An 18,440-nucleotide genomic window follows, 5' to 3' on the forward strand; every position below is an offset into this window, starting at 1 on the left:
GGTTTACTGATTTTCAAACTGGTTCTTTGAGAGAACCCTAAGGGTTCCACTACTGGGGAGACTGTCTCATGTAGGGAGGGAGAATGGATACTAAACATCTCGGTCTCTAACTCCCATCTTCCACTACAGGAGCAGTTGTAGCTTGACATGATTTAGGTATTTGATCTTTATGTGAGGTTTTATTTAAAAGGGCTTGAAGATTAAAAAATATCTAAAATAATTAGATGATCTTTTGAAAGTGCCCTTTTAGATCTCAAGTGTTTAGTAGAGGAGAGGCTAATCTAGGTTCTTAGAATAGGGCTCTGCCACTAACTGTGAGAGAGTGACTTCCAGATGGATCCTTCTGAGTAGAGAGCTGTGGTGATAACTCTGACCCTTACTTACTATGGACTCATTAACCCACCCCTCTATCCCTGGGTTTCAAAAAGGCTACTACAACAGCATGAAAGTCACACAGGGCCCTTCATACCCTCAGGTATCCAGGCTGCCTGTATTTCTCTTTGTGATGTTATGCCAGCGAATCTTCGAATAGAATCTTACAGAAAGCCAAAGCTTTGACCTTGTGTAGTGGGGATCACGAGCAACAGTGAAAACCTCCTATAATTTGAGTCTTCTTCTTCTTCTTCTTTTTTTTTTTTTTTTTAGATTTTATTTATTTATCTGAGAGAGAGAGAGATCGTGCGCACGTATGAGTGAGATGAGGAGCAGAGGGAGAAGCAGACCAGCCCGCTGAGCAGGGAGCCCAACTTGGGGCTTGATCCCAGGACCCTGGGATCATGACCTGAATCTAAGGCAGATGCCCAGCCGACTGAGCCCCTCAGGCGCTCCTTGAGTCTTTATGACCTTTTTGTTGGAATCTGTGGAACTAGTCTACTTTTATGACTTTTCATTTAAACTGAAATCTGGAACTGTTACAACCAAGTATACCACAAGAAAGTACAAAATAAACTTCCTTTTGGCTTATTGTCAAGGAGGAGATTTTTATTTGTGGCTTAAACAGTAGGGATGAAGGAGACTTTGTAACTTTTCATTCACTTAGCCAGAGACTTCCTTGTGTGCAAATTCTTAACAAAATGAAGTTTTTGCAGTAAGTTATCAAGGGAAAGAGATTGCTATTGTGAAGATTCTAGTTGTTATTGTATCTCAGATAGGAGGAAGAGCCTGGCAGTTGCATCTAAGACAGTGCCCCCTGCATCCCCCTCCTCAGTGCCCCATTTCCCCTCATCCTCAAGATGCGGGAAATGAAAGCATTGTGCAGTATTTTCAGAATGTATGGTGGCTATTGACGCTAAAATGGACATTTTCTTTTTTTTTAATTTTTTAAAATTTATTTACGATAGTCATACAGAGAGAGAGAGAGAGAGAGAGGGGCAGAGACACAGGCAGAGGGAGAAGCAGGCTCCATGCACCGGGAGCCTGATGTGGGATTCGATCCCGGGTCTCCAGGATCGCGCCCTGGGCCAAAGGCAGGCACCAAACCGCTGTGCCACCCAGGGATCCCTAAAATGGACATTTTCATGCATAGGTTGGAAAATTATTTCTGAAGGATAAACACATAAATGACCAATTGTGCTCCTTGTTGAAGAGATCTTCTTCTCTCTCTCTCTCTTTTTTTTTTTTTAAGATTTTATTTTTAAGTAATCTACACCCAATGTGAAGCTCAAGTTTACAACCCTGAGATCAGGAGTTGTATGCTTTACTGACTGAGCCAGCCAGGCACCCTTTAATTCTTTTATTTTTCTTAAAAGATTATTTATTTATTTAGGAGGGAGATAGTGCATGTGTGTGCATGCAGGGGGTAGGAGGGGCAAAGGGAGAGAATCTCAAACAGACTCTGTGCCCAGCATAGAGCCTGCCGCTGGGCTCTATCCCAAGACCCTAAGATTGTGACCTGAGCCAAAATCAAGAGTCCCATGCTCAATTGACTGAGCCACCCAGGTGCCCCTAATTTAATTCTTAATGCGTTCTGGCCAGTTGCAGAAAATGGGATGTAGGGGAACAACTGAAAAATTCTATCTTATGTAGCTGAGATCTAGAGAGAGAAGTAATCAGCAGCTTCTATGAGAATATCATTTTAGTGAAGATATTCACACTGGGGGACGCCTGGGTGGCTCAGGTTGTGATCCCAAGGTCCTGGAATCAAGTTCTGCATCAAGCTCCCCGCAGGGAGCCTGCTTCTCCCTCTGCCTGTGTCTTTGCCTCTCTCTCTCTCTGTGTCCCTCATGAATAAATAAATAAAATCTTAAAAAAAAAAAAAAGATACTCATATTGGGAAAATGTATTTGCTTAATAAAAAAAACCTGTTTTTATCAAAGAAATGCATGCTTATACTGAGCATAAAACCATCTTCCAGTTTTATAATAACAATATCCAGTATTAGCTTCTTTTGCCTGTGACACATTTATAAAATTAATCTGAATGGTGCCTCTCTACCATATAGCGTTGTAAAAAAGGAAGTGGATTGTTTATACAAAGCATTCATAACATTATCTTCTCTATATTTTCTGGAATATAGTATACTGATATTTTTAATAGATTTGTTTTATTTTAAAAGTAACGTACTTATTTTAGAAAAATTGGAAGAATAGGGCAGCCCCGGTGGCGCAGCGGTTTACCGCTGCCTGCAGCCCGGGGTGTGATCCTGGAGACCTGGGATCGAGTCCCACATCGGGCTTCCCTGCATGGAGCCTGCTTCTTCCTCTGCCTGTGTCTCTGCCTCTCTCTCTCTCTCTGAATAAATAAATAAATCTTTAAAAAAAAAAAGAAAAATTGGAAAAAGAACTAAAAATTATAAAAGAAAAAGTATGAATCTCTGCCATCCCACATTCCAGAGATAAATACTCACTGATAATATTTTATAGTATTTTCTTATATCAACACACACTGGGATTATGGTTGCTGTATAATTTCGTAGCCTACTTACAAATTTGTTAGGAAAAGTTTTAAGAATATTTTGAATCAAATCTTTTGAGATGAAAACAGTATAATGAATCCCACATATGTATCACCTTGTTAAATATCAAAGTTTTGTTACTTTTGATTCACCTGTCCCTCTTTTTCTTTGCTGTAGTACTTGAAGACAAATCTCAAGCATCATGTTATTTTTGGATCTCCTTCTGGAGATGAGTATTCACCTTTACATATATGGATATTTCCTTACTACTCACAATACTATTATTATAACTCATGAAATTCACAATAATTCTCCAGTACCTAAAACTGGTTCAAATAGTGATTTCCCTTAGGGTCTGCTTTTTGTACTTGACATTTTTGGGAAATACTTAATCTATTAAATAATAGTTTTACCTGTACAATATGATTAAAAGTTAAAGACTTAAAATATCTTCTCTAACTTTCTTGGATGTCTTCCTTTATTTCCACTAGTTTAATCACTGGTTTACCTGCCTCAGTGCCCTGGGGGTGCTGACAGTTTAAATGGAAAGTTCTGGCAGTGCTGTACTTTGAACGCACCTGTGCCCTCCTCCTTGTTTTGGGCACATGCCCAAGTCCAAGTGTATGAGAGGCCCTAGTCCAAGCAGGAAGTTATCCAGGAAGCATTTGACCTATTTCAGGCCACTGTGAACTCTTCTCTTTGTTTCTTATAAGTGTTACCAGGAAAAGTTCTCAGACTCTGTTGGGCCTATGACACATGACTCTCCAAGGAGAGCAATGTACTCTAGCCCTGGCAACTGCTCACTCTGGCTTCATTTTTATTTTTATTTTTTTATTATTATTATTTTTTATTTATTTATGACAGTCACAGAGAGAGAGAGAGAGGCAGAGACACAGGCAGAGGGAGAAGCAGGCTCCATGCACTGGGAGCCTGACGTGGGATTCGATCCCGGGTCTCCAGGATCGCGCCCTGGGCCAAAGACCGGCGCTAAACCACTGCGCCACCCAGGGATCCCTATTTTTATTTTTTTTAACTCCTGTATTTGATCTGTATGAAAGCTATTAACTGTCCTCAAATGGAAGGATGGAAAGGGTGATAACAGTGCTGTACTTTCCTGGTTCCCCCTCCCTCCCCCATATTTCTGCAGAAGAAGTTTTGGGGTAGGAGAAGCTCATACTTTCCTAATTGACACATAGGTTAAGTACATGTATAATTAACATTTCTCAGATAGGTGCAGTGCTGCCCATATAAAATTTGTGTTACAACAAATAGTTTAAAATCAAGTATTATTGCCATATAGCTAAACAGCTTGCTGACTTTTATTGGCCCACTTAATTTCAAGCAGTATTTTATCTGTCATTGTAAGACAGATACTAATTAATGTGTTACACACTTTTTAAACATTGCAATTTTATTATAGTGACACGGATGAGGTGGGTGAGTGCTTCAGCCAAGGAACACACAGTCTGATCTTGTTAACATCTGTAGCTGCATTTAGTTCTTGAAATGCAGTGGGCCTTGATTCTCTAGGGACTGCTTTTTTTCCTCATGTTTTTCTCTGTCTACTTACAAGTGAGATATGTAAGCAGGAAGAGGTCAATGCAGAAACCTTTTTTATTGTAAATCCACATGGATTGTGTTATAACTCATTGTAATAGTTGTGATTAGATGGGGATGAGATGTAAATGTAGATCTGCCTGCAGTTGGGCACCCATAGGCCTAATCTCCATGCTTCTTTTAGGACGTAGTGATTGGATGGGTCATCAGGTCCATAGATGGAAAAAAAACTGAGGAAAGTATGGCAGACAGGGGCTTAGGAAACATATGTTTGCATAAAGAATGAGACCACCCTGAGCTGCTGGTTTGAGAGCTTGTTTCCAAAACTGAAAAATTTGGAAAACTGGAATGAAGCTGTGGTTTAGGGAACTGATCCAAGGAAGGGAAAAGTTTATACAGTGATACTGTGATAACTGGTTGGAACCTATGGAAAGCACTGGTTGGTGTTGGGTGGCCATTTAGAGCCAGAGCACCGAGCCGGGCTTCTTCCTTCATTACCTTCTCCGGGTAATGTGGGAAATCATTGACTTTTGGACTGAAGGTAAAAGAAGGAGGTCAGAAAGGATGACTAGAGCCACATTAACAGTGAAACAAGTTTTTTTTTTTTAAGATTTTATTTATTTATTCATAGAGACAGAGAGAGAGAGAGAGAGAGAGAGAGAGAATGAGAATGAGAGGCAGAGACACAAGAAGAGGGAGAAGCAGGCTCCATGCAGAGAGCCTGACATGGGACTCGATCCAGGGTCTCCAAGATCACTGCGCCACCGGGGCTGCCCACAGTGAAACAACTTAAAACACTTGTGCTCAGTGAAGAAAATGAATAATACAAAGAGAACAAAGGCCTCTGTGTCCAGAATATTTATCTGGGACTTTTTTTTTTTGAAGATGTTTAGAAATATTTCTGATTCTAACACCTTTGGTGTCCAAGAGTTCAGACAGACCAAAGTTATTTATCTGCAGTTCTGAAGCAGTGCAAAGACTTTTGTAGCAAAACCGAACTTGAACAGACATGAAACTGTTGATGAACTTCATTTATCCCACAATGAGATTGCAGGAGATAACATATAATATTGTACTGTACTATAGTCGTTTTCTTAATTTTGAAGAGTTTTGCCTTCTGAAATCTGATCCATGGGGTTATGTATGGAATTATGGACCTACCTGTATTTTATTAAAATAATGCTTTTCGGGTTGATGACAGCAGAATTAAACTTAACTCCCTAGAAGCCATAGTTTCTTTGACAACTCAGGGAATAACCAAATGTAAAACAGTTTTCGAAACTGCCCTATATCCTGCTCCCTTCAGAATGTTTCATTTCTTCTTAGTCTTTGTTACATGGTGGTTATGGTGTTTACTTAAGGGGGATGCAGATCTGGAAGGCTGTTAGAAATTTCAGTGTTTGGCAAGTTTTGGAGAATGTGGACTGTACCCTGCAGCTTTTCCTTGCAGGGTGGTAGGTAGGATAGATTTAAAAAAAAAAAAAAAAGTAGCACAATCTCTCACAAATTCAGTGGAAAAGAGAAGAAGGGCAGGAAAGAAATAGGAAGGAAAGTTTATAGCCCTAAAACCTATGGTGCTGTGATGTATCTGTTCAGTGTTTGGGTGTAAAGAGAGGCTGCAGGAGGCTGTACAGTGCGTGGCAGGTGGGCCTGGAGTGAGTTTCTGATCCTCACTCATATTTACTAGCGCTGTGACCTAGGGTAAGATCTGCAACTTCTCTGAGCCTATTACCTCTAAAATGGGGGAAATTATACCTTCCTCTTAGATTATTGTTACAAATTTGGGGTCTGTTTTCACACTCTGATAAGGCACAGTGAAATGCTGCGGAGAAAATAACAAAGTTCTGGTTCTAGGCAGGAAGAAAGAGAAAAATTAGGTCTCAGGGAGCAAAGCTTAGCCTTGTATCAAAGGTGAAAATTATGGAAATACCTGATGTGCTTTTAAATTTTTTGGTAGCTGGATAGTTGCTGGATCATGTCCTTGGGCTGTGCTTACTGACTCCTGAGGATAGATTGTAGAATTAGGACTAGAGAGATTCTGATTTTATCATGCCTTTAGAGTATTTCTTTAAGTGTTCAATGTACTAGCACATTAACTTTAGGAAAGTCTAACACATCAAAAACATAAAGCACAAAGTTGGTAAATTAAGCAAACCCTCATTACCTAAGGATATAACAAATAATAACAATGGATACTGGCCACCAGTTCCCCCTCAGGGCTAGCATACAGTTCTGGACAGTGGCAAGCATTGTTCATAGCATGCCTGAGGATTTCAAAAAAAACAAGAACAAATCCTGTCAACCGTTGCTTGATCTCATCTGGCATTTTCCAGCTTTCTAGCTTTCCAAGGAAAGTTCCCATGTTGCCTCTCCCCGCAAGGCACTCTGCCTTGTGATGCTGAGCTGGTCCAGCTTTGCATGAGGAAGTGGCTCTTAGAAATGGTCTATGGCAAAAAATTTTTTTTTTTTACAAAAATTCCAAACTGAGAGCCTCTGTTTTTAATAACATTTAGTTTCATTTGTTTGCATTTGGATCTTAAATCCATCCTGAATTATTTTGATTTAGAGAATAGTATTTTGTTTCAAGCATTATGTTTGGTTATTACTTATTGCTGAGTATTCAACTGATGAAGACTAATAGGCTTCCTGGCAATGGAAATAAATCATCCACAAAAAGACTCTGAGTTTCACATTCTTGTGAGCTGGGATTGATGGCTTTTTGGCAAAAACAAAGCAAAACAAAAACCCCCCCTGCATTTTAATCCATTCTATTGATATATAATTACATACAATAAATGCACTAGTTTTATGACCTTTTGCCATATTTATACACTCACATAACTACCACCCCAATCAAGATGCTGAGCATTTCCATCACCACACAAAGCCGCCTCATGCCCTGCCCTTCTGCAACAGGTCCCCGAAGCCTTTTCAGCTGAATTGACTTCAAACCCAGGTGTCCTGACTTCAGAGCCTGGCTTCTTGACCACTGTACTGCACTGCTTTCCTGAGGGTTTCACCTCTTTTCATTCACTGGATGGTAGCTTGTCTAGCCTATTTTCGTGCTTGTTGACTAATTGTGTGTCACTGATGGATTTACAGGTAATTCAGTAACATATCATTTATCTGGAAGTCCAAGTGTCTTCCATTATCTTTCTCTTGACACACCACATCTAATAAGTAGACAGGCACTCGTAAGATGTTTGTAACATCTGTCAGCCTTTGCCTTCTAACATTATCAGAAAAAAAATTACTAATTCATTAAAGCATATGACTCACTGGTGTTTGGTTATTAAATACATTTCATTTTTACTAGTAAGGATGTTTTTATTAACAAGGTAGTTATCCATGATTGCATGTGGGTTTCTTGTTCTTTATGCCTTATGCAGATAGGGTGACTCTTTGCTGCTAGTTTTTGTGTGTGTAATCCTAAAATGTCGAATTATGGAGGTTTTGTAATACAAGTGTTTTCTTTTTTAGGACTTTTTCAGATTTCTCAGAACAAAGTGGCAGTTCTTCTTCTGGCTGGCGGGCAGGGGACAAGACTCGGTGTTGCATATCCCAAGGGGATGTATGATGTTGGTTTGCCATCTCATAAGACGCTTTTTCAGATTCAGGCGGAGCGTATCCTGAAGCTTCAACAGTTAGCTGAAAAATATCACGGCAACAAATGTGTTATTCCATGGTAAGATATGCCTCGTTGTGGGAGAGCGTCTAAACATATATCAGTCTATAATATTCAAAATGCATGTATACTTTATTCATAAGCAGACATATTTCCTGTTACTAATAATTTTCCCAGGAGGTGTAATTTACTATATATGTTAAAAGTAATCTGTATTACAGCTAGATAAATAATCACTTGATGGTCTTAATATACAATATATATTCACTTCAGACTTCTGCACCCCTACCTCAGTACTTTTGGGGATTCATTGGGTTCTCTCAGCATAGAAACTTTATACTGAGTGGTAGTTTGTCTATGTATGAATTTCTTTTCCTTTTTTTTTTTTTTTTAAAGACTATTTATTCATGAGAGACACAGAGAGAGAGGCAGAGATATAGGAAGAGAGAGAAGCAGGCTCCATGCAGGGAACCCAGTGTGGGACTTGATCCCAGGTCTCCAGGATCACGCCCTGGGTCGAAGGCAGACGCTCAACCGCTGAGCCACCCAGGCGTCTCTATGTTTGAATTTCTGATTGAAAATCAGTTTCCCTCTGAAATTGGAAGGTGTCATTCTGTTGTTTCTAGCATCACCGTTGAGCGGTCCATTGCTGTTCTGATTCCCAGTCTCCCTCTTTCTCTCTCCCTCTTCCCTTTCTTCCTCTGGCTTTCTCCCTCCTACCTCCCCTCCCCACCCCACCCCACCAACATCTAAGGTCTCTTTTTTATCTTTGGCATCTGAAATTTCATGACTTCGTGAAAGAGGCTATTTATAGTCACTGCTCTGGGCACTCGGGGAGTTCTCAGAGTCTGGAAACTCCTGTCCTGAAGTGCCAGCCAGGTTATCTAGCTCTCTCTATACCCCACCCTTCCCTCATACACCAGCTGAAAGTCCTGCTGATCTCTGCTGAGAATCTCCCGGCTCTGCTAGCATGCTGTGTTCTCAGGGCCTAGCTCGGCAAATGTTGGTGTCCTGAGCACCAAGAGATTATGGGAAGTTCTGCTTTGTTTTTTAAAAGTTTTTGATTTAGTTCTTAAATCTTTTTTCCCAGAGCAGCTTTGGAAATTATGTTTGGAGGGAGAAACCAGCTGTGAGTTTGAGATCCCTCAAGTCCCTAAGCTTGTACTTTAGCCCTCTGTGACCAATGGAAGCTCTGCTCATTTCTCTGTCCTGCCTGGTCCAAGCCCAGAGTCCTTGCTACTAGCCTGTATCCCAGATGAGCAGATACCCCCAGGAAAAGGCAGCTGCATATCTTTAGCTCCTCTTTGAAAGATTCCCACTGTCTTGAATTTTAGTTCCAACCCATGTTCTTTCTATAGCTCTCTGAAGCCTTTAAAAATAGGCTTTTTGTAAATTTCCCAGCTTTGCTAGCTCTTCTCAACCTGAGTATTGGCCGGCAATAAACTAATTTTTTCATCTTGATTCCTTTGGGGATGTTTAAGGGACATCTGTGTTCTAAGGAGCCAATATTCTCCTTACAGCTCTGGCTCCCACTATGGTGTTGAATTTTCTTCTCACTTTTTCTTCACAAGTCAGAATCTCTGTGCTTTTCTTTTGCAGAGCTGTTTAGACACCTCTTTATACTCAGAGTTCAAAATACCCAGGATAACTTATTAAATAGATACTTAGTATGTTGGGAAATTATACTATTTTCTTTCTTTATTCATTCAACATATATTGAATAGCTACTTCTAGGTGCTGGGGATGTATCAGCAACCAAAACAGACAAAAATCCCTATTTATATGTGGCTTACATTCTAGTAGGGGCAAAAGCTACTACAGTTACTAATTATGGATTTAGATAGAGTTTTTGACTCCTTTGCCATACTGATATGGTTTGGATTTTTGTGAGAACAGATAGTATATTTATACTTTTAAGACTTTAAATGGAAGGTGAGCAGAGCCCAGATTACATTTCAAAACCTTAGTAAAAAGAGCTATGAGAGTTCATTAGAATAGATTACGTTTACCTTTTCTGCCTAGCTATTTAGAATGGGAGTTTTAAATTTAGAATACACTTTTCACAGAGTTCTGAAATGTTTGTTTAAGCCAGTTTATAGGCTCTCTGTTGCAGCAGGTATGTTTATATTGTTACATAGATGTATTTCATATGTAGGATTGATGAAGTTACTGGAAAAGGGGCACTTGGGTAGCCAGGAAGAGGATGAAGGAAGTCAGAACAAAGAGGCAGTGCGTTCAATGATTGTTTTTCACCTAGAAAATAGACAAGATTGAATTTTGCCCTAATTCACGGAGCACTATTGCTTAGAAGATGTGCTTTTCTCTTGCAAGGTACATAATGACCAGTGGCAGAACAATGGAGTCTACAAAGGAATTCTTCACAAAGCACAAGTACTTTGGTTTACAAAAAGAGAATGTAATCTTTTTTCAGCAGGGAATGCTGCCCGCCATGAGTTTTGATGGGAAAATTATTTTGGAAGAGAAGAACAAAGTCTCTATGGCTCCAGGTTTGTAACCATGCTTATTTAAAGGGTGACTGACTAGAAATGGTAGTAACATAAGTCATTACGCTTTTGGTTTTCTTTCTAATATGGTGATGTAGATGTTAAAAAATTAATATTGAAAGTTTTATTGCAATTTGGCAATGACTTAAACAAATAAAATGCCCATGGGTGAAATGGATACACTTTTGTACTTTTTTGTGGATGTCTGCCCTTGAGAACAGCTTGAGTAGCATGCGGAGTATCCGTTCTCTTTACCCAGTGTTTATATCAGCCTGTTTATTGCTACATTACTTCCTGTAGTAAAGATTGGAAACCATTTGCTATTTAATAAACAAGAAACTAAATTATGGTTTATCTGTAGTATTCTCAAACTGTAATAAAACGATGGGAGATATTAAATGTCAAAGAGAAGTAGTGTCAGTAGGCTAAGTGAGAGAATGGGAGACGCGAAGCTGTTTGCCTGGTATGGTGAGGGCCATGGTCCTGTACGGTGGCAGGTGGTGTGTGCACACTGCAGTGTGTTAAAAGCACCCCTGACATTGGGCAGTGCACTGCCTGTGTAGCTACATGCAGTGACCCTGAGTTCGATCTGAACTCTATAAAAATAACTGTGCCGACAGATTTGTATCTCTGTGAATGTTTGTGGAGGAAAGGCTGACAGGAGATAAATAATAGTGTTAACAGTGGTAGTCTCAAGATACAGGCTTTTATTTCATCTAAAGTCTTTTTTCTTTTTCTATTTCTTTTTCATTAATGGAAGACTTTACTGTTTTTTGCTCTTTGTGGAGTTTACAATTTTTTAAGCTGTGGCTGAGAGTGTTGATGGATGAAGTACATTAAATCACACTAAAAATAGATGGGACAAGAAGAGGCTTTTACCTGTATTTATTTTAAATCTGACCTTCATATTAATCTGGTTTCCTAACATATTATTTGATATAAAATGCTCATGTATTTTTATTTCTGAGATGGGTGAGATTGTCAGTGTTGGGACTATAAACACAGAGCTAGCTTGAACCATACAAATATTAATAAAACTTGAAATGTTATGAAATAATCATTGCTTGAAAACTTTATATTTCATAATGTATTGCAGGTGAAATTGTTAAAAAGGCTGAGTTAAAAAGAAAAATACGGTCTTTGGGTTGCCTGGTCCTACATTAATAATGTTATTCTCTTGATACTTAACACTGAGTTACTTTCAAAGTTATGTAGTATAATTTTTGAAACCTGAATTCTTCCTTATGGGTATTTACTTCTCTTGGCACTGTGATGTAAAACTGCTTTTCGGAGATCTTCACCCCACTTTGGAAACATTAATCCTGGTAAACCAGTTTTGGGTTACAGTGGGTTTTGGTGTACTACTAATGGGCTATTTTATTTCCCAGATGGGAATGGTGGTCTTTATCGGGCTCTTGCAGCCCAGAATATTGTGGAGGACATGGAGCAGAGAGGCATTTGGAGCATTCATGTCTATTGTGTTGACAACATTCTAGTAAAAGTGGCAGACCCACGGTTCATTGGATTTTGCATTCAGAAAGGAGCAGACTGCGGTGCAAAGGTAATGCCTTTCTCAACTGTAGTGAGGCCATCACTGGATTTGCTCTGTCAGTGTATACATTCCAGGACTCGAACTAGAATTATTAGGGTGATTTGAATATTTTAGAACCATTTATCTTTCTAAAGTAACTAAACCATCCCCTTACTTACTGTTAAATTGGCAGCTTGATTCTAGAAATAATGTTGTATACTTGTCCATCACAAGAAAGAGTTTAAAAATATATATGGATGGGGCACCCGGGTGGCTCCCACAGTCGAGTGTCCTATTCTTGGTTTTAGCTCAGATCATAATCTCAGGGTTGTGAGATCAAGCCCCGTGTCAGGCTCTGTGCTTAGTGGGAAGCCTGAGCGAACACAAGCAGGAAGGAGAGGGAGAAAAAGGCTCCTTGTGGAGTGCCTGATGAAGCACTCAGTCTCAGGACTCCAGGACCATGACCTCAGCCAAAGGCAGATGCTTAGCCAACTGAGCCACCCAGGTGCCCCAAATAAGTAAAATCTTAAAAAAAAAAGTGGGGGTGATTTTTAAGTACCTTGGAAAGTGAATGATTATCACTAGGCCAGGGATGGATTCTTTAATATCAAGTTGTATTTGATCAGATTAACCCACCTAGGACACAGTTACTGGAGTAGGAGGTAAAGGAAATATGTAGGGAACAGCAGATTGAGACTTTAGTGAGGTGTTTGACAAGCCACCTCATGATAGTCTAATTATTATTTTAAAATATTTTATTTATTCATGAGGGACACACAGAGAGAGGAAGAGACACAGGCAGAGGGAGAAGTAGGCTTCCCATAGGGAGCCTGATGTGGGAGTCGATCCCAAGACCCCAGGATCGCGACCTGAGCCGAAGGCAGATGCTTAACCATTGAGCCACCAGGTGCCCTCATGATAGTCTTATGATTAAAATGGAAATGTGGGGATCCCTGGGTGGCTCAGCAGTTTAGCACCTGCCTTTGGCCCAGGGCGCGATCCTGGAGTCCCGGGATTGAGTCCTGCATTGGGCTCCTGGCATTGAGCCTGCATCTCCCTCTGCCTGTGTCTCTGCTCTTTCTCTCTCTGTGTCTATCATGAATAAATAAATTTTTAAAAAATCTTAAAAAAAAAAGATGGAAATGTGCAGATAAAGGCAGTGAAGGAGATTGATAACTGATCACAAACATACTGATAGGAAGATAGAAGGAGGTCTGTAATGCCTTATAACAAGACTGTCCTTGGTCTAATTCTTTTCAACATTTTTTTAGTTGCATAGATGATGATGTGGGAGACTTGCCTTTATGGTAGCTAACAAAACATATAGTGTATCTAGGAATAAACGTGAAAACACCTTGGAAGATTTAAAAATATTAATATGAATATTACTTTTCTGGAAATCTGTAAAACTATCAATTCTTACCAGATTAATGTATAACACAATTTTGGTCAAAGCTCCAGTGAGACTGTTTTGGGGACACTTAGTAAAATGATTGTAAAGTTTAGAAAAAACATGTAAAGGTGGCCAGGAAAATGCCGAGAAGAGATGATAAGGAAGGAAGACGGAGACAGTCTACCAGGTACTAAACTGGGTTGTAAATAAAAAATTAGGAGTGTTGTACAGAAACCAGAATAGAATGACAGATTAATGGAACAGAATAAATCAGAAATAAGTCCATGTATATATAAGCGTGCACAATATAAAAACATGGCATTTAAGATTGATGGGGGAAAGAAAGAGATAACTGGCTCAAAATAAAGTAAAATCTCTCCTTCAAAGCTCATACCAAAATCAATTTCAAATGGATTACAAAGTTAAATATAAAAAACCCGTAAAGATGTTAAAAGAAAATTGAGAATAATTTTACCTTATTGACATGAAGGGAAGACCTTTCTGCCAAGAGCAAAAACCTTATAATACAGGCTTCTGACAAAAACAAATTCGACTAGATATAAATTTGAAATATTTGGATTTAAAAAGAAGAACTGCTATAAAATACCATAGCCTTGGTTGGAGATTTTCTATTACAAAGATGTCATTTCTCTTAAAATTAATCTGTAAATCTGCTAACTCTTAGAAGCTGAAGTTTTAAATTTGTCAGTGCAGGTTTTGTGAGGTTAAGCTGGTAGACCTAATAAGATTCTTCTGGATTCTGAGAATATAAAAGTTGGTTTGGTTATTTAAGACCTAATTCTATTCTAATAGTCTATCAGTATCTGTACTGTATTGTAAATAGGTATTAAATAGTAACAGATAGTAACAATAGTAACAATAGTAAACAGTAACAGCATTGTAAATAGCTACTATGCTTAAAAAAAAAAAAAAAACACACTAGACTGTATTTCTGACTTTGCTCCGCTTGGTGTCACTCTTTGTTTGAAAAAAGAATATTAAATGTTACTGCTCTGAGCTTCAAATCCATTTAAATTCTATATGATCAGAGTGATGAACCTAGAAGGAACCCTGGCAATCATCTGGTCACCCCTTCAATCTCAGAAATGAGCACCCTGAGTTCTAGGTCTAAGTGAGTTCCAGGCTCAAGGTCCTTCATCACATTAACAGAAGCACATTAACTAAAGCCAACTCCTGGCTTTAATATTCTATCACATTATAAAACCAAACTCTTTAGATTGATTATGTTTTTGCTGACAGCTTAAAAAGCTTTAAATTAGTGTGCTAACTTCTGTGAGTTTACCCGTCACACAGAGATAGAGGTGTAACCAGTCACTCTTCTCCAGTACCTGTGGGTTCTCCAGGAGCCCCAAGCTTCCTGCTCATCTCTGTGTCTGGCATATAATATAGAAGTCGCTCAGTGAGCGAATACATAGTCAGATGGGACCAAAATATGGCAAGACTGGTATATGTTAAAAAGTTTTAGAAATGTTAGAAACTGTTTATGTAATCTGTCCTCCCACCCTTTTTAATTTTAACTGAAAAATCAAAATATCAAAATATATTTTTAAGAACATGTAAATTAGGTAGTTATTCACAGTGTGGTAGTAGAATAATAATTTGTCTTCTTTAAAAGGCTCTGGTCTTTGTGAATTAAGGAATTAAGTATTTTTTATGGAGCAAGAGCCTTGAGGAAAGACAGCGAGTGCAGTGGTTTGCAGAAGTCCAAAGCTAAAAGCATAGGAACTATTGTTATTTAAAGGTCATTTCGTAAAGCAATTATAGTAACTTTGACATTAAAGTGTTACTTTGAACTCAGCTTTTCAGGCTTTAACTTGGAGAAAATCAAGCAAACTTCTTAATTTTATATAACTTTTGTATAATAAAAACTTGACTTCTAGCTTATGCTGTTTACAAATGCTTTCTTTGTAATCTAGACTTTTATACTATTTGGAGGGTCATAGTTGTCATAGAAGCAAATCTTTCAGGGGAGCTTGGGTGGCTCAGTTGGCTAAGCATCTGACTCTTGATTTTGGCTCAAGTCATAATCTCAGGATCCTGAGAGTGAGCCCCCCCTTGGGCTTTGTGCTGGGTATGGAGCCTCCTTGGGATTCTCTCTGTCTCCCTCTGCTCCCCGCCCCCAAAGAAAAGAAAAAGAAGTAAATCTTTCACTGACAGATTAACACTTGGGCAGTGGAAAGTGTGAATATGCCTAATTTTGTTTCTTTGGTCAAGAGTAGGGGCGTCTGGAGGTGAGTGGGAAATAAACCGTATGTGCACGCATGCATGTGTGTACACGTGTGTCTGTGACTGAGTGTGTGTGTGTGTTTAAATGGGAATGAGAGGAATCTACTCCAAATTCCCTGTCTAGTGAGGACCCCCTCAACACCCTGCACTGAGGAATATGTGAAGTGAGGAGTGGTGGTGAGTTGATAGTTGCAAACAAGCCTGTGATTGATTTAAATCATTTTGTTGTATGAAATCCCCCCCCCCCCCAGTTTAATTCACTTCTGTGGTAGAAAGTTTCCTTTTAGGGAACACTGTGCTCCTTTCAGGGTGGCAGACAGTAAAACTACACAGCAGCTTGCTATCCAGCAGCCCTGCCCCACTGAGCTAGACTCAGTGCCTATAGCTCTAACTGCTGTGTAAATGAAGTCAACAGTGGCTTCAGTTGTCTGGAGGAGACTGCTACTGGCTGTATTTATTTTAAAAAATCGGTTGCTGGAGAAAAGTTTTATTAGCTTTGTTGATGTAATTTCATGTATGCTTAGGATAGACTTTTCAAATTGGGACAGATTTTCAGACTACTCTGAAACATGCTGAATTGCTCACTCAACAGGGCAAACAAAGTAATATCTTTAAATAATTTTTATTGCTTGTTCAGTTGTATATTCATCTCATCTGAATCTTGACTTTATATTAGCATGTTGCATACAGTTCTTTCATAAATTTCTTCTAAACACTTAATTTAGGTCAGTGCTATGTTGGATCAGCATGGTGGGGTATCTTGTGAGGGTCTTTTTAAAAAATTACATACTCTATATTTCTACTGTGAATAGATACATGAATACATGAATACATGAATAGATACATGAATAAATACATACTGTATCTTTCATACTGTGATTTCTTTTTTAAAGATTTATTTTAGAGGGTGCATATGTGCACATGAGCTGGGGGAGGGGCAGAGACAGAAGGAGAGGCAGAATCTCAGCAGCTCCATGCTGAGTGCAGAGCCCAATGTGGGGCTTGATCTCATGACCCATGAGTTCATGACCTGAGCTGAAATCAAGAGCTGGCTGCTTAACTGCTGAGCCACCCAGGTGCCCCCATTTTTCCCTTTGATTTTGATTGACATCTTTCTTCCAGCTCCCTCACCAGCCAAGAGCCACTGATTTTCAAATCACTGGTTTTCAAACATTTTTGAAACTTTCTTTAACTTTTTTAAAAATTTAAATTCAGTTTGCCAACATACAGTATAACAACCAATACTCATCAAAGTTTCTTTAAAAGCATAGAATCTCTTAAAGTCTAGCATACAAAACATAAATATTGGATGGACTTTTCTAATTGAAGTCGGAGCCAGATCCAGTGACTTGCCTGCTCTAATGCCCCCAGCCTCCTGGCCAGGTCCTCAAAACACAAGGAACATTCTGTATTCATGAATGAAAACGAAAGAAACACCATTTGCAAATGAGAGGCAAAATGCCTCTCTTTTGTCTTGTGAATCCCCCCAAAATGTCATTTCATTTACTCTCAAAACAGTTGAGTGTAGTTAAAGATAAATTAATTAAAATGAAACATATTTGGGGGGAGGTAGACTCCTCATTTAATTATTGTTAGTCCATTGTGATTTCCTCTGGGCTCTGTGTGTATGTTGGAATTTCTATTCCATGATTTCACTAGGTGATAATAGGAGAGACATAATTTGCTCATTTCCAGATGGACAGGTGGCTGTCTACATTTAAAGATTGCCTTGAGGGACACCTGGGTGGCTCGGTGGTTGAGCATCTGCCTTCGGCTCAGGGCGTGATCCCATGGTCCTGGGATTGAGTCCCACATCGGGCTCCCTGCATGGAGCCTGCTTCTCCCTCTGCCTATGTCTCTGCCTCTCTCTGTGTGTCTCTCATGAATAAATAAATAAAATCTTAAAAAAAATAAATAAAGATTGCCTTGCCTTAAAGACAGTATAAGCAAAACTGCAGATGTGGCCTTTGAAAATAGCAAATGTCGAATGTAGCATTTGTTTATATTCCTTCCCCTCCTGCTGTCTTTCTTTGGGCAGGTGGTAGAGAAAACGAACCCCACAGAGCCAGTGGGAGTGGTTTGCCGAGTGGATGGAGTCTATCAGGTGGTGGAGTACAGTGAGATTTCCCTGGCAACAGCTCAGAAACGAAGCTCGGATGGACGCCTGCTATTCAACGCGGGAAACATTGCCAACCATTTCTTCACCGTACCATTTCTGAGAGATGTTGTCAAGTATGAGCAAGATGGGGGCTTTTAGAATTGTTCTTTTATCATTAATTAGGGACTGAGTCACTGGAGAGGTAGAAAGACACCCCAAGTCCATCTTCTACAGAATTCATCTTCCACCCTGAGGACCACCTTTGTCACATGGAAATTTATCTCACATTGTAGTTGTTTCTGGAAACTGCATTATAGGGTGCAGATTTGTAGGAGCCCGTTCTTCAGTGCGTCGCCTGCAGTCCAAAGCACTTCTGCCTTTTCTTCTCTTCCTCTTCTCCCTCCAACTGTGTTAGGTTCTGGTGAAGCAAAGAGTGAGAAATGAAACACTGTTTCTTCACCACAACAGGGAAACTTTAAGAAATGTTAGATACCTGCCCTGTGTCTACTGAATCAGGATTTTGGGTGGTGCATGCGGGTCTTCTATTTTTGGAAAGCTGCCTGCACAGTTTTAGCTGGTTTCCAGACTCACA

General features: G+C 39.4%; 1 protein-coding gene across 3 annotated transcripts in view; it reads left to right on the forward strand.

The window, feature by feature from the left end:
* The window catches only part of UAP1 (UDP-N-acetylglucosamine pyrophosphorylase 1), a 38,166-nt gene that overhangs the window by 10,231 nt on the left and 9,495 nt on the right, over nucleotides 1-18,440 (forward strand). For all 3 annotated transcript variants that reach the window (XM_055334255.1, XM_055334256.1, XM_055334257.1), the window contains exons 3-6: nucleotides 7,931-8,135; nucleotides 10,407-10,582; nucleotides 11,968-12,140; nucleotides 17,789-17,982. In XM_055334255.1, the coding sequence (XP_055190230.1) occupies nucleotides 7,931-8,135; nucleotides 10,407-10,582; nucleotides 11,968-12,140; nucleotides 17,789-17,982 (748 nt within the window). The remainder of the gene's footprint in view (nucleotides 1-7,930; nucleotides 8,136-10,406; nucleotides 10,583-11,967; nucleotides 12,141-17,788; nucleotides 17,983-18,440) is intronic.

The sequence above is a fragment of the Nyctereutes procyonoides genome, unplaced genomic scaffold (assembly GCF_905146905.1).
Source record: "Nyctereutes procyonoides isolate TBG_1078 unplaced genomic scaffold, NYPRO_anot_genome, whole genome shotgun sequence".
Lineage (NCBI taxonomy): Eukaryota > Metazoa > Chordata > Mammalia > Carnivora > Canidae > Nyctereutes > Nyctereutes procyonoides.